General features: G+C 41.4%; 1 protein-coding gene across 1 annotated transcript in view; it reads right to left on the bottom strand.

Annotated features, from left to right (window-relative positions):
• Positions 1-15,659, bottom strand: part of SLC41A1 (solute carrier family 41 member 1) — a 44,408-nt gene extending 28,749 nt beyond the window's left edge. Inside the window, exons 1-3 of the mRNA XM_081325417.1 lie at positions 15,572-15,659; positions 11,851-13,170; positions 1,948-2,055 (exon numbers count right to left, since the gene is read on the bottom strand). Coding sequence (XP_081181543.1) covers positions 1,948-2,055; positions 11,851-12,225 — 483 coding nt within the window. The 5' untranslated portion in view covers positions 12,226-13,170; positions 15,572-15,659. The remainder of the gene's footprint in view (positions 1-1,947; positions 2,056-11,850; positions 13,171-15,571) is intronic.
• Positions 15,660-15,920: the final 261 nt, after the last annotated feature.

The raw sequence follows: 15,920 nt of genomic DNA, 5'->3' as shown, positions 1-15,920 counted from the left end.
AGAATCACCATTTATAGATTTGTGCAATGTTAGTTCAAACCATGAGTACAAACTGAAGATGTATCTCAAAACCAGTGCAAATTAATCTGCTATTTGGGTTCATACATTATAAACAGGCAGACAATTTACTGGCTGCTGGGTTCACACATCTCACTAAACTGTAACAGTTTTAAGTTAACATATTATATGATGACAATCCCTGTGACTTACTTAACAATCCACAGCTTAGTAAAATTATGACCTAAGCCACTGAAAGCCAAACATCATTACATTTCTACTAGAGTTCTCTTACAGCAAATGTTTAAAACTGTAGTAAGACAGTTGTATTGATTAACTGGCCTTTATCATTGGTGACTATCATTGCTATTCCATTTGAACCAAGATTTGGCCCCTATGATGAAAAAACTTCTGAAGCTGTAACAAATATTTTGCTATATCACTCTTACACATGTGCCATTTCAGCAATGATTCCCTATCTAATCAGCTTTCTCTGAATCTACTCCATATATTACACTTTGATTATATCAATGCTACGTTATGTTTTACTATGCTTTTTATTGACTGTCTCAGAATTTATTTGCTTTTGAGTTGGCCAATGACTATAATAAAATTTACTATTACTGTTTAATGTTGGTTACACCAATTTCATTGACAGGTTTTCTAAAGGTTGAAGTAGATTATCTTGGCAATGATATAATTACACCTGATATTTTCTGAGTACAGAAAATAGGGATAGGGAAAATATGGCAAAGAATAAATTGATTTAAGGAATATTTAACTGCTCCATTCAGTAGGAAAATGTTTACTCTGAATTCTGCAACCTTATAGAATTAAATAGACAGAAATATTAAAATTTAAGTAGAATGTGCTTTTGTATGCTGACATAATGGCAGTTAAGAAGTCCTGGAAAATTACAAAAATATCAAATCAGTCATATTTCAGAAGAAGAGGTAGTCATACAATCAGTGATCTTGGAACTTGAGATCAAGCCCAAAAGTAAAGAAAGAAAATGAGAAAAGGTGAAAATTAGCAAAATGTGAACTTACATCATTAAAAAAACCTGACACGCTCTTTGCCTCCATTCTTTCATTATTGAACTCCTCCAACTATACCTTATACCAGGGGTGTCAAACTCAATTTCATTGAGGGCCGCATCAGCATTGCGGTTGCCCTCAGGGGGCCGGGTGGGTATGGCCAGGGTGGGCGTGGCCTACTGGGTGGGCGTGGCTAGAGTGCGTATGGCCTACTGGGTGGGCGTGGCCAGGTCTACATTGTTCTCATCAAGGGTGCCTATGGGGGCCTGGGCAGGAGTGGGACAGATCTGAGGGTCTCTGGCAGGAGGGGGGTCTCTGGGCCAGGGCCAAGGCAGTGGGGGACGCTCCCTCACTGTTTCCAGGATGGCTTCGCGGGCCACATGAAACCACTTCGCGGGCCAGATCTGGCCCCCGGGCCTTGTGTTTGACATGTCTGCCTTATACCTTTCACAAGAATTTCTAAATTTCTAAATCTAAGTAGGTTTTGCAGTAACAGGGATCAAATGGGAAGGCAAGGATAATTGGGAATCTAAGACACTGTTTTTATATTATTCTGTCCACATCTGGAGAAAATATGTGACAATACACTACCTGTTTACACACAGTCTATGTTCTTATTGCCTAGCAGTACTAAGTTATGTCATAACAAGGTAGAAAATAATACTGTGGTTCTAAAACACTGGTCATTATAATGCTTCCTTAGTGAAACTGAGAACAGTTGCATACATATACATCCCAAATGTAGATAATCTTCACTTGTAAGAGTACATGTAGTCGTTTAACTTTTTACTTGAGGTGACCGATACTGCTTGAAAATGTGTTCACAGAAAATCTCTCTGGAACAAATGCTCTTTCTATATAAAAAAGTTAGAAAATGAAGGCTGTTTGCCTGTCGAATGATCAAAATACTCACAGCAGTAGAAAGGCGAGAAGCTAACGTCATCTCCAAATTCCCTTTCAGCCCCAAGAGAGCTGGAACCAGGATAAATACTTCGGTCACATACCTGAAGACATCCCAGTGCTATAAAACCAAGAAAATCATCAAGTTCTAATAAGAGATTGTTCAGCAAGGACTTATTTTTGAAATATATCATTAGAAATTCTAAGATTTTTCAACACTTACCAAAAGATTCTGCCAAAGCAGACTGGTTATCAGAAAAAGAACTTAACTTGTTATGTTCTGCTGCTTAGAACAGAAGATATTTGGCTATGCTTGGAAAATAGAATAAATTATTTTTATGTTGAAAAAGGGCAATAGAATATACATGGTGTGGAATGAGTCACAGAATCTTTTGCAATGGGTAAGAACTTCATGACTAATTATTAAGGCTTATTTGGCTTTAAAGAAGCTGAATCAATTGCAACAAATGTATAAAAATGGGCATGGGAAAATTGTTTCCTGCTTAATACAGAGCAATCATCATCCTTTTGAAATGACGATCTAGAACATCTATGTTCTTAAGCTTTTAGAGCAGAGAGATATGAACGATACACTATGGTGTACCTTGTGTGTGAAGTTTTATATGGTATAACATAACATCTGTATCTCCCTACTCTGATAGCTTAAGCGAAGGTAAAGTATATATACTATTCTAACAGATTCTATATTTTCTTTCCTGCAAATCCCAAATAGCTCCTAAAGTTAGTACCATCTATATAAACATCTAAAGTTCAAAGGTTCATGAGTTCAATTCATGATAGAGGATTAAAATCTCACCAAATAACATCTGGCTACCAATGTTTCATGAGTTCCAAATAGGACAAAATTGGTCACATAATACCTGCTTCTCGGTAGTCAAGGTCTAGTTACAGAATTCAAAGTGATTAAAGCTACAATCTGGTCTACAAGGCCCTGGGAGTAAAATTTACTGATCAGAGTTGAGCATGTAAACACTGATAAAATTGCAGCTTATGAGATTTAGTGTAGATAGGAGCTTATGAGATTTGGTGTAGATAGGAGTCAAACATAGTAGTTCAGAACTCTAGATCAGAAACAGCAATAAGAAGAGATTTTCCCCCACACTGAGCATTATTTTCATTTTTTAAAATTATGTCTCGCCTTTCTTCCCATAAAGAGATTACAGGATCTACATTCCAAGTAAAACCTACATACACAAAGGAAAAATTGAGGTAATTAACAGACATAAACTCATTTCCACTATCCAAAGACTTGTAAACATCCTGTCCCTTTATCCTGACCCTTCCAGGATAAACTTGAACACTCTATATAAAGGGCAAAACATGGTTTTTTTTCAGAAATGATAATTACAGAGCAAAGAGTTTTTGGAATAGAAAAGAAACCACAAAGGCCACAGAGAAGGCATAAAGCCTTCAAAATAACACAAAGTTAACTTTCCAGTAAGAATGGATCCCTGAGTTAAGAATCCAAAAAGAGCTGTGCTGGATCTAATCCAGCCTTCTGTGTCCTCACAGCCAACAAGATGCTTATGCGCGATCCACAAACAGGATATGACACAACTACTTTTTTCCTCAACAACTATATGGAATAACCTATTGCCTCTATCCCAAACTACCTATAAAGGCCTAACCACTGATATTCTTATCTTTCTTAGATTTGTCTAAATCTTCATCATTGGTTTCTATCATAATAGCTTGATTCACACATTGCAATAAGCCACTGTTTATTTAATCATGCTTGTTGATTAAGCTATAGTTGCTGAATTTACACATCGCCTTAGCAATAAGACTTCCACCATGAAATTCTTTTCAAGTTGGTGTTTGCCAGGCCAGGATATATCAGTACTTTCAAAGTGAGATTTTGTTTTTACTTTACACACACTGACATAGAGATGCAGATATCTTTACCTTTACTTAATTATTACTTTTAGTATTATCCTGTTTAGTTCCTATGCTGCAATATCTATGGCCCAATATCTATCTCCCACACAGGTCAGTTGTGCTTGGACAGTAGTAGTTCTGATTAAGTTCCAGTAAAAAGCAAGAAAAAAGTTTAGTTTAGTTTAGTTTTATTAAATTTTTATACCGCCCTTCTCCCGAGGGACTCAGGGCGGTGAACAGGGCATATGATAAAAATACAAAACTACAAAAGTTAAAATAGAATTAAATTAATGCCCAAGATAAAACAATAAAATATACAAATATTTAAAACCCAAATTAACTCCCCATCAGGCCAGGCCAGCTTGTTCAAACAGGTGGGTCTTTAACCCGCGCCGGAAGGAGCGGAGATCCGGTGACATCCGGAGCTCCACCGGCAGTTGATTCCACAAAGCCGGGGCGCCCACAGAGAAGGCCCTCCCCCTGGGGGCCACCAGCCGGCATTCTCTGACTGGAGGCACCCTGAGGAGGCCCTCTCTGTGGGAACGCACAGGGCGGAGGGGAGTTGACGCCGGCAGCAGGTGGTCCCCGAGGTATTCCGGACCCATGCCATGTAGGGACTTAAAAACCATCACTAAGACCTTGAACCTCACCCGGAAGACAACTGGTAACCAATGTAGCTCGCGGAGCAAAGGTGTAACATGGGAGTACCGGGAAACTCCCAAGACAACTCTCGCGGCCGCATTCTGTACCAGTTGGAGCCTCCGAGTGGTCTTCAAGGGAAGCCCCATGTAGAGAGCATTACAGTAGTCAAGGCGAGAGGTCACGAGCGCATGAGTGACCGTACACAGGGCATCCCGGTCCAGATAGGGCCGCAACTGGCGCACCAGGCGAACCTGGGCGAAAGCCCCCCTAGTCACAGCTGCTACATGATCTTCCAAGGTAAGTCGTGAATCTAGGAGGACTCCCAAGTTGCGAGCCCTATCCACGGGGGGTAACAGCTCACCCCCCATAGAAAGGGATGGAACATTTTGAATGTCCCGGGATGCCGGAATGTACAGCCACTCAGTCTTGTCCGGGTTGAGTTGAAGTCTGTTCCTCCCCATCCAGACCCGAACCGCCTCCAGGCAACGGGACATCACAGCGAGGGCATCACTGGGGTGGTTTGGGGTAGAAATGAAAAGTTGGGTATCATCAGCATATTGATGATACCCAACTCCAAAACCACGAATGATCTCACCCAGCGGTTTCATGTAGATGTTGAACAGGAGAGGCGAGAGAACCGACCCCTGAGGAACTCCACAAACGAGAGACCTAGGGGCCGATCTCTGCCCCCCTGCCAACACCGACTGCGAACGTCCCAGGAGATAGGAGGAGAACCACCGAAGAACTGTGCCTCCCACTCCCAATCCCCTGAGACGCCGCAGCAGGATACCATGGTCGATGGTATCGAAAGCCGCTGAGAGGTCTAATAGGACTAGGACAGAGGAACATCCTCTATCCCGAGCCCTCCAGAGATCATTCACCAGAGCGACCAATGCCGTCTCCGTGCTGTACCCGGGCCTGAAACCCGATTGGTATGGATCCAGATAATCCGCTTCATCCAGGACCAGAGGGAGCTGATGCGCCACCACACTCTCAACAACCTTCGCAAGAAAGCGAAGGTTGGAGACTGGACGAAAGTTGTTCAACACAGCTGGGTCCAAGGCAGGCTTCTTGAGGAGGGGTCTCACCACCGCCTCCTTCAAGACGGTGGGGAAATTACCCTCACTCAAAGAAGCAGATATCACCGCCTGGAACCAGCCTCGTGTCCTCTCCCTAGCTGCATAGACCAGCCAGGAAGGGCACGGGTCCAATAAACATGTGGTGGAGCTCAGCCTCCCCATAATCCTGTCCACTTCCTCAGGGGTCACAGAATCAAACTCCTCCCAGATAACATTGACAAGACCGCCCGTGTCCTGATCGTCAGACTCTGCCCAGCTGGAGTCCAAACCGGTCCGAATCCGAGCGATTTTATCCGACAGATGCTGACCAAACTCCTCGGCACGACCCTGTAAGGGATCCCCCCTCACCTCCTGATTAAGAAGTGAGCGAGTCACCCTAAACAGGGCGGCCGGGCGATTATCTGCGGACGCGATGAGGGTGGAGAAGTAATTACACCTCGCCACCCTCATCGCAGCGAGATAAGACCTAATATAGGTTCTTAACCGCAATCGGTCGGATTCGGATCGGCTGGACCTCCAGCAGCTCTCTAGGCCCCGTTTCCGAGGAGAAAGTGGCAAGAAGGTGACATTTTCAGTAAACCACAGACTATTTTCTTTCCAGAGACCTGTTCTTCAAAAACAGCTTTTTCAGTTAAAATTGAAAATTTTAAGATATCTATAAAGTTTAATGTTACTTTTTACCCATAGAAAGAGGGTATTTAACCATGACCTCTATAGATGTTTTTTTACCCACTGTAGTGCAGTCTTTTAAAAGTCATGGACTGCAGCCAACAAGTTCTTCTACCTCAATGATTATTTTTAGCACTGACTGGCAGAGAATTATGTAAGACTACAGTGAAGACTTCTTGGTTGAATATCTTGGTTTCTACATGCATGAAAGCACTGTGGGATTTTGTCTGACAACATTTGTGGTCATATTTATTAAATCTGTATGCTACTGAATCCATTCAGAATTACGGTGTTTTACAGTTAAAAAAAATACTTTGATGAAAGGGGAAATTTCAACTCCTAGAATGCATTGTTACATTTAATTGTTCAATTTACATTTCATGTTTTTTTCAGCTGTGAAATGATTAGTAGTTTCTAAGGATAGTTAAGAGAAAAGACTTGTCTTAGATTGAAAAGGATGGAAAAGATGTATGGCCCTCCAATAACAAGTCCATATATTTCAGGCCCTTCCCTTTATCCTTATGCAATTTTCAACTAGCTAAAGTCAGATCTGTTCAAAATTATGCATTTTCTACTGTAATCTGTGACTAGAAAATCTCAAAACACATTGTCTATTCCGGGTACTATCAACAAAGACCAATTCATTCATCAACCACTTTTGCCTCTAAAGGGGATCTAAATTATCTGACATATAAAAATCCATCAATATCAATATCCAAGCTGCTTTAAGAGGCTGTACAGGCCTATTTCTGAAATTTATCTGCATGAGATGCTTAAATAAATAAAAAGATATGGATTATACTGAACCATTAATACTTGTTAGTTCTTAAGACTAGCTCAATAGCAATTTTGCATTTTTGTATTAATTACATCCTATTCCTGTAATCACATGTTGGTTCTCTTCAATTTCCATTCACAGAACATTGTATTTGTTCCATAAAAGAAAATCTATTCTGATTTCAACATCCAAAGACCAGACAAGTTCAAGATCACCTCAAAAGGATGGGAAGGGAGAGGAAGGGAAGAAAGAGAATATAAACTGCACTTATTCTGCCTCAGGCAATACATTATTTACAGTTCACCTCCCATGAGTGATCATTACAAGCAAAATAGGAGGAAAATTACAACCATTAGACAGTAGTTCAGCTTTGTGTCTCAGGAAAATTAGGTAAATAAATAGAAAGATTCTGTAAGTAACAGAAATGCCATGCATGCCACTTTTGTGTACGTGGGACACAAGTTTGTAACAACAGCAAATCAACCTTTGGCATAACTTTAACAAATTCATCTTCCCTTAGTTATCTTACATGTATTTTCACAGATCACTGCAAATATCAATAATGAATTATGTATTTTTTACTTGGGGAAGGGCATCTTCTAAATAGCAAGTAACACTGAAACCTGATATACCCAAAGCACATGACCTGTGAAACCATAGTACAGATTTCTCAGTAACCATTCCCAGAGTCAGGCAGTGGGAGGGTAAGTGGGTATTAATGCAGACAAACCCCCTGGATAGAACTTTTCCTGTTCTGAAATTTAGTGCCTCACAATCCATTAGCTTAGTGCTCTTGAGCAGTACTGCAGCTTCAACACAGTTCTAACATTTTATCAATAAATAAGCATGCTTTGGTGATCAAAGCAACTCTTTTATATGCTGGTCCCCAAATACTATAAATTCTGATCAGAAGTTAAGTAGGATTGTGGGTTACTTGCAGGTCATTTTAAAAAATGATCAAATCATAATTTGTATATTATAGTTCTTCAGAGAATTTCCACATCAAATTGAAAAACTGGTTCAAATTGAAATAACACTGGATTCCCATCTCCATTAAGACAACCAAAACATGCTTCAAGAGGTGTTTCACTGTATTCAAAATAGAAATACAATTCACTTTATATAAACAATACCTATTATCCATCAATTCACAAGGAGATAAAAGTCCTTTTACATTCTCCTATCTGTATTTTTCAGAATTAGTGTTTATGCATAACCATCTTAAGTCATGTCTTTACCACACCCCTTTAGCAAACCAATCTTTGATTAGTACCAAGAGATACTTGAAGATCTTTAAATGGCTAAGGGGGAACCTGATCATTACAGAGCCACTATTCATCACAGTGCTAAATTACTATATTCTATCACAGTAATCTTTTGCCCAGGATTCTCTCCATTAAGGATAAAATTGTACATATTTCATAATACCAGGAATTTTGGCTTCATGGAGTTGATGAACAGAGCTGCAGGAACAGAAATGTTAGCTCTTAGCATGCCTGAAAAAAATTAACCACTAGAATTTAATAGCTTGTACTTGTATAGCCTAATCTACTTTTCCTAAGAAAAATTGTCTTCTGTTAGTTTAAAGTCTTCTTGACCAATCTTCCGCTAAAGGTCATTCAGGAAAAAAACCTACAGCTTCCTTCAACTTGTTAAAGGCTGAGCTATTCAAACGTTTTATTTTTCTGAATCCTAACATAGCTCTTAGATCTCAAAATAAGTCATCTCACTATGACTTATTAAGATATTGGAATATTATTCATAGCTTTTATATAAGCTTTCTGACAATATGTACTCAAGGCAGTCCACAAGTATAAAATAAAGAAGCACCATAAAAGAAATTGCAGCTTAAAATCAACATCTGTTTCACACATCTGGTTACAGATAGACCATCTAAACACGGGGTTTCAGTTCAAAATGCTAATCTGAAGCACAAAAAAAGTCATTGTAATCAAAATGACTTTACAAAAAACACTGCTCAACTGCTTTAGGTAGGGACATTCCATTTTATGATGTTTCAACCAAGAAAGCTTTATTGTTCATTGCTATCAATCTCCCTTCACTGGAAGGTGAAGAAAACTGGAGCAAAGCGTCTGAAAAGTACCGTATATACTTGAGTATAAGCCGAATTTTTCAGCCCACTTTTTGGGCTGAAAAATTCCACTTCGGCTTATACTCCAGTCAACAAAAAAACTTACCGAGGACTTGTGCGCGGCCGAGGCTTTGGTGCTTCCGGGATCGCGCGCACCTCTCCCAAGCCACCGCCGTCCGAGACCTGCCGACGTTTGGGGAGGTTTGGGCGCCTCCCCAAACCTCCCCAAACGTCGGCAGGTCTCCGTTCCTCCTGCCGACGTTTGGGGAGGTTTGGGGAGGCGCCCAAACCTCCCCAAACGTCAGCAGGAGGAACGGAGACCTGCCGACGTTTGGGGAGGTTTGGGGAGGCGCCCAAACCTTCCCAAACGTCGGCAGGTCTGCGCGGAGGAACGGAGACCTGGGGAGGTTTGGGGAGGTGCCCAAACCTCCCCAAACGTCGGCAGGAGGAACGGAGACCTGCCGACGTTTGGGGAGGTTTGGGGAGGCGCCCAAACCTCCCCAAACGTCGGCAGGTCTGCGCGGAGGAACGGAGACCTGCCGACGTTTGGGGAGGTTTGGGGAGGCGCCCAAACCTCCCCAAACGTCGGCAGGAGGAACGGAGACCTGCCGACGTTTGGGGAGGTTTGGGGAGGCGCCCAAACCTCCCCAAACGTCGGCAGGTCTGCGCGGAGGAACGGAGACCTGCCGACGTTTGGGGAGGTTTGGGGAGGCGCCCAAACCTCCCCAAACGTCGGCAGGTCTCCGTTCCTCCGCGCCCTGCCTGCCTGCTTCTTTCCGCAGCGGAAAGAAGCAGGCAGGCAGGGCGCGGAGGTCCGGAGACCTGCCGACGTTTGGGGAGGTTTGGGGAGGTGCGCGCGCACCTCCCCAAACCTCCCCAAACTTCGGCAGGTCTCCGGACGGCGGCGGCTTGGGAGAGGTGCGCGCGATCCTGGAAGCACCGAAGCCTCGGCCACGCGCAAGTCCTCGGTAAGCTCCGGGCGGTCACTTGCTTCGCGTCTCCTGAGGGAAGGGGGGGCGACTGGAGCGGGCGTGTTTCCTCGCCTGCTGGGCGCCGCGATTTGCCCAGGGAACGCGCGGGCCCCGAATGGCAGCGTGGAGCGAGGAAGCGGACAGCCAGGGCTTCCCCAAGAGCCGCGGCCACACAGGGTATTCCTGTGTATTCAGGCTTGCAAAATGGCGGATCGAGCCTCTGCTGGCGGCGGAGGCTTGCAGAACGGCGGATCGGCTTATACTCGAGTCAACAACTTTTCCCAGTTTTTGGGGGTGAAATTGGGGGTCTCGGTTTATACTCGAGTCGGCTTATACTCAAGTATATACGGTATCTCAAGGATACATTAGACCCTGATCTCAAGCTATAAAAGTTATCCTGTATTTTAGAATTTCCTATTCAAGCTCTATGTCTGACAGATGCTAGAAATACAGGTAGTCCTTGATTTACACCAGTTTGTTTAGTGACTATTCGAAGTTACAATGGCACTAAAAGAAGTGACTGTTTTTTCCCCACACTTATGACAGTTGCAGCATCCCCATGGTCACATGATCAAATTTCAGACATTTGGCAACTGACTCATATTTATGTCAGCCGCAGTGTCCTGGGTTCATGTGATCCCTTTTTGATAGCTTCTGACAAGCAAAGTCAATGGGAAAGCCAGATTCACTTAACAAGCTTGTTACTAACTTAACTGCAATGATTCATTTAACAGTTGTGGAAAGAAAGGTTGTAAAAGTACATTTTTTTCCTGAACATAGTATTTAATGCTGGCTCAGTTGAATAGATGTTGTAACAAAAGGAAATATTATAACTGCCTAAGAAATAATTGTTATTCCTTGGACATAACACTTAAAACCAAGATCACTTGATGATAGTATGCCAATGACAATTTCCAATAAAAGTCACAAGTTAGATTCTGCAAATCCAAAGATCTACTCCTGAATAAACAAACAATAATCCTGAACTTTAATATGACCCAATCACAAATTCTCATTGCCCAGTAATTCAGAGGACAGTGACACTGGAATCATAGAAATTCAGTTACTTCATTTGAAAAGTGGGTTACTCTCATGTCAGCTAGGATTTCAACATCTGTGGGAAGCCTCAGCTGGGCTTGCCTTAATATTTATTGTACAGAAAGAGGAATTTGGGCACTGCCAAATGAGTATTTAACACTGCAAAAACTTTAGGATGCTTCTGAATTCTCAGCTGTAAGATGTCTTTTGGCCATCTAGCAATTGCTCTGATTTGTCAATATTTAAATCATTACTAGTTTTGATCACTGGCTTCTTAATTACAAATTACTGCAACTGATAGACAATTTTGAAGATACAAAGAAAATACTGAAAACGTTCTAATGATTTAAAACATTTTCCTTCTATTTAAAATGAGTTTTGAGGAGAATCCTGAAAGTATTGTAAAATACTCCTTGATAACAAAAGATATAAACTTATTGGAATTGCTTAAAATTGAGAATTATAAGAAGGATCATAAACAAATAGGAGAATAAAGAATGAATAGAGTTTCATTTAGGAACTGCAAATATTCTTTCCCCTTTAATCCTTAAGGTGGGATTCTTATTTAAGAATCAATTAAGGAATAACAGCAGTATGTCTGACTCTAGAATGTGCTATTTACTAACTTGAAGCAAAACTTTTAAGTGCTTGCTTAGTATTTAGCTGATACAAGGAATGGGATCAAGCCACTTGCAGTACAGACTCAGAAGGATCTCACACCGTACTTTGTGAAAGAGTTCAGTCTTACCTGCACAATATCCAGCACCATCCCAGCAGCTACTGTTCCAAACCCTGCCAGCAGGAATGGAAAAAGGACTTGTAGACCAATAGAAAAGGAAGTCTCTTTGAGAGGAGAGGTTGGTTCTGGACCCCGGTCTGTACTAGTATCATCACTTTCAGTAGCTTGACTGCCATTTTCCAGCAGGGCATCCTCTTCACGCACCCCTTTTGCATTGGCTCGGGATTCTATCACCACCACTTCCATGCCTCGTCCTCCTTCTGGTTCTAAAAAATCAGAAGACTCAACGAGATGTTCTCGGTCAGGACTGGATAGACAGTCTATAGGCCCAGCCACTATGGGCAGCACCACTCCATTGGCATGATGAGCCTCTTTTAGTTCCATCTTAAACGTTATGTTGCACAATTATGTAGTTCTTTGTTATGTAGTACTGAAGCCAACTGTTAGGACAACAGACTTCTGTTTGTGGGTTAAGCTGATATGGCTTTTGGTACATAGAAGCCAAGTCCCCCAACTCTAGTATTCTGTCCTTAATTGAAAGGTTGGCACCCTTAAGAAAAACCCCCATCAAGCACAATTCAGAACTGAAGATGCCAGACAAAGAGCCAGCAGAGAAACTACAATAGTTTCCAATCAAATCAAATCCACTATGGTTTACTTTTCCTGTAATTTAACTTCCAGCAAGGAATATCCAGCACACTTAAAACACAACGTAAAACACCCGGATTATTGATTTCTTTGGTCTGCAATTTTCCAGAACATAATCCAAAGTGGTGTGCTGATTTCAGGGTCTGTTTCACTGTGACTGCTAGAAACAGTTCAGCTGCTCTTCAGAGTGGAGAAGAGAGATCCTTCAACAAGGCACTTTGTATAAAAGTCTTTAAAAATAGCATGAAATGAATTTGGATCCAAGCTTTTAAAATAAACAACCAAGATAAATAGAATAAAATCTGAATTCAGCTTTGTAAGTCAGTTTCTACTATTGAGAATCAAATTCTTATATTACCTCTTTTCGAGAATGGAGAATGCTAGTTCTGTCAGAGCTGACATGCTGGTATGTGACTCTAGGCGATTATGAAAGGCTTGGCTAACATCTTGCTGTCTCTCAACTCCAAGTTCGTGTTCTTGTAGGGCAACTAGGTTATTGGTTGCCTGTAAGAAGAGCCGCCCTTTTCTCTGAAAGGATATCTTGCACTTTACAACCGAGGTCAATTAAGATTTTTATTTAAAGCAGCATGAAGTCCCTGGATAGGCTTACACTGCAAGCTTGTCCAATGTTAGCAATGACCAAGTATTTCATAGACTCTTCAAGGATTATACTGGTCTCACCTTAAATACAGAAAAATGGAAAAGACAAAATGTTCAATAATTACAGAAAAACTGTTTCATTTCATTTTGTTCTCCGTTCCATGTATTAGCTTTACTTTCCCTATGCTAGTAAAAAGCAAAAAACCCTACATGCATACATATGGCAATATAACAGCAGATGTAAAGGTGCTGTCACCATCCTATCTGCCCAGCCCCTACTTCTCTCTTTTATGTTAAATGTCATTTAAGATCCTTATATATTAGAGTACCAGGACAGCTTCCATACATGTATTTCATGCAGAGGATGAGACTATTACAGTATTTGTTGTGTACACTAGTGACCTAATGTAACTTCAGCCAATGAATATTGTTGAAGTTGTAGGTAGTAGACAAGCTACATCTTTGGAGCATTTTGGGGACATGAAGCCAAACCTCTTGACAGTTTTTCTCTGGAATAAGTATAGAAGTAGGGAAACATGATGCAACAGAAACATGAATGTGTTAATGAATGTACATTACTGCCCTCTGCTGTGCTGTGTGCTTGACACTTTTTTACTCCAACAGTTAATTGTTGTGAACAAATTTTACTTTACAGCCTAAAGTTCCATGTTCTGTTTTCTGACCCTGTTTGCAAACACTCTAATCCATATTTTATTAAATTAACCCTACCTCATAAGCTCACGCAACACACTAAAACATAGATTGACCACACTAGAAGAGTTTGTAATAAACTTTGGATCCAAGCTTTACACAGCAATACACTGAATTACAAATTATCCAATCTCATTTTAGACCAACATGTGCAAATACCCAGCTATAAATTAAAAGATATACACCTACCATTGTGTTTTGTGACTTAGTATGCTGTATTAATTCATCAATAATAATGAGTAAATCATGATTAAGTTAGTATGACTTAGTGCACTATATAAAAACACCCAGAGTTTCATTATATTAACAGGGCCAGGTAACAGTTTCCTTGAGCTTTAGTTCTCCAACTTCTCATGTAGGTGCAGTTCCCCAAATTCTTACACTAACTTAGTGAAGTGGTTTAATGAGCTACTTTTATATGTGTACAAGAAATCCTACAGGTAACAGGTCACTTCAACACATCATAGCCCAACATATTTTAAACTGCTTTTTACTAAATTCTAAAAGCAATTATATTGTCATTAGGTAGTATTTTTAAACCCACTGAACATCAACCAGTCATATTGTCAAAGTTCTGTAAGTATATATGAGCTCCCACTGGTCCATGAGCATAATATTTTTGTATTAAACTTTGAAACTGCAAAGCTTCCTTATGTTCTATTTGCAATTGGCATTACTTATTGATTTATTAAACAAACCTGGGAACTTGCTATGCTAGTATAAGCAATAAATAACATGTTTTTGAAAGAGGGCCTTCAAGAGACTTTAAATCCAAGGCTGAAAGTTCATGCATAAGGAATGAACACTGGGCAGACTTGCGCTCAGACAGCTATGTGATCCAACTTTATATTTAAAGAAAGTTGGAATGTGCTGTCTTCACCTAAGCTTTTAAGTGAGGGAAGAGTCAGACCCATCACTTCATTGTGCTTGCCATCTTTTCTTTATTTTACTATAATTGATTGTTGTGAGCCGCCCAGAGATGTGTAGCATTCCCTTTTAATAAATTATGTATGAGTTAGGCAATGGCTTCTTAATCATTGTCACATGAAATAAAGATAATCTAATATGCTATCATCAAGTTTCACAAATACTTTCTGAAAGTGACATTCTGTCTTATCTCAATGTATCTTCTTTCCTTTCTTAGCATCTCTTAGCAGCCCATCCACAGGCCTTGATATTTGTGTATGACTTTACATCTTCCACCAGAAAGTCAGATTCACTTCACCTAGTTAGAAACATCCCTTAATGGTCCTTATCGCACTCTAATCCCTATTGACAACATCCTAATCCAGGGAAAGATCCCAGTTACTCGACACACACATCCTAACCTGCTTATCCTTCCCTTTCCCGTATCACTCTGCCATCAACAAAATCTTCCCCTCCCTAAAGAACTGCATCCCTATAAGTGGTACCCACAAGCGACTGTAAGCCCCACCCCCCCAAAGACGTGAAGAGCCGTCTACTTTTAATGTGGACTCCATTTCTTTAACCAGCATCTACAGCCATTATCCAAAATAAATCAGGCTCCGTAGCTGGTCCTGGCACCGAAACACAAGTCCCTGGTGCAAAGAGAAGGCGACTGTGGAAAAAAAAGAGGCAGCAGGAAGAGGGGGGAAAAGCCTACCACTGAATAGACATTTATAACCCCCCAACACACACACACTCCAATTCCCACTGCTTTATACTTTTAAAGCCTCTTCTGGAAACAGGCATCTTTACTCCACCACTTAGTACCTTGCCTTAGTTCCCTTTCAGCAGCGAACGAGCCTACCTGCATCCCAATTCGGCTTCCTGATTCCACTTCTGGGTTCCGCTATCCGGCTTCCCACCTCGCTCACCTCTCCTCCCTACAACCGCTGGCTTATAATTAAAGCTGGGACCGACAAGCGGCTGCTGCGAGCTGAGCAAGGGGTGGGGGGGCGGGTTAAATATAAACCCCGCCCAAACTCGGGAAACTGACATCACCCGCCTCCAATGCTTGCCCGCCTGTTTATCGATTATTGGTTCTACGCGAACGACGATTCCAAACCCCTGGATCGGATTGGTCGCCGCTCCAGCCAACTGCAGCAGGGGAGGAGGCGGACTTTGCAAGGACGCCTTCCCTTCTTGCCGTGAAGAGA

Source organism: Vipera berus, assembly GCF_964194415.1.
Source record: "Vipera berus genome assembly, chromosome: 3".
NCBI classification, from domain to species: Eukaryota; Metazoa; Chordata; class Lepidosauria; order Squamata; family Viperidae; genus Vipera; species Vipera berus.
This window is presented reverse-complemented; position numbering and strand designations above follow the sequence as displayed.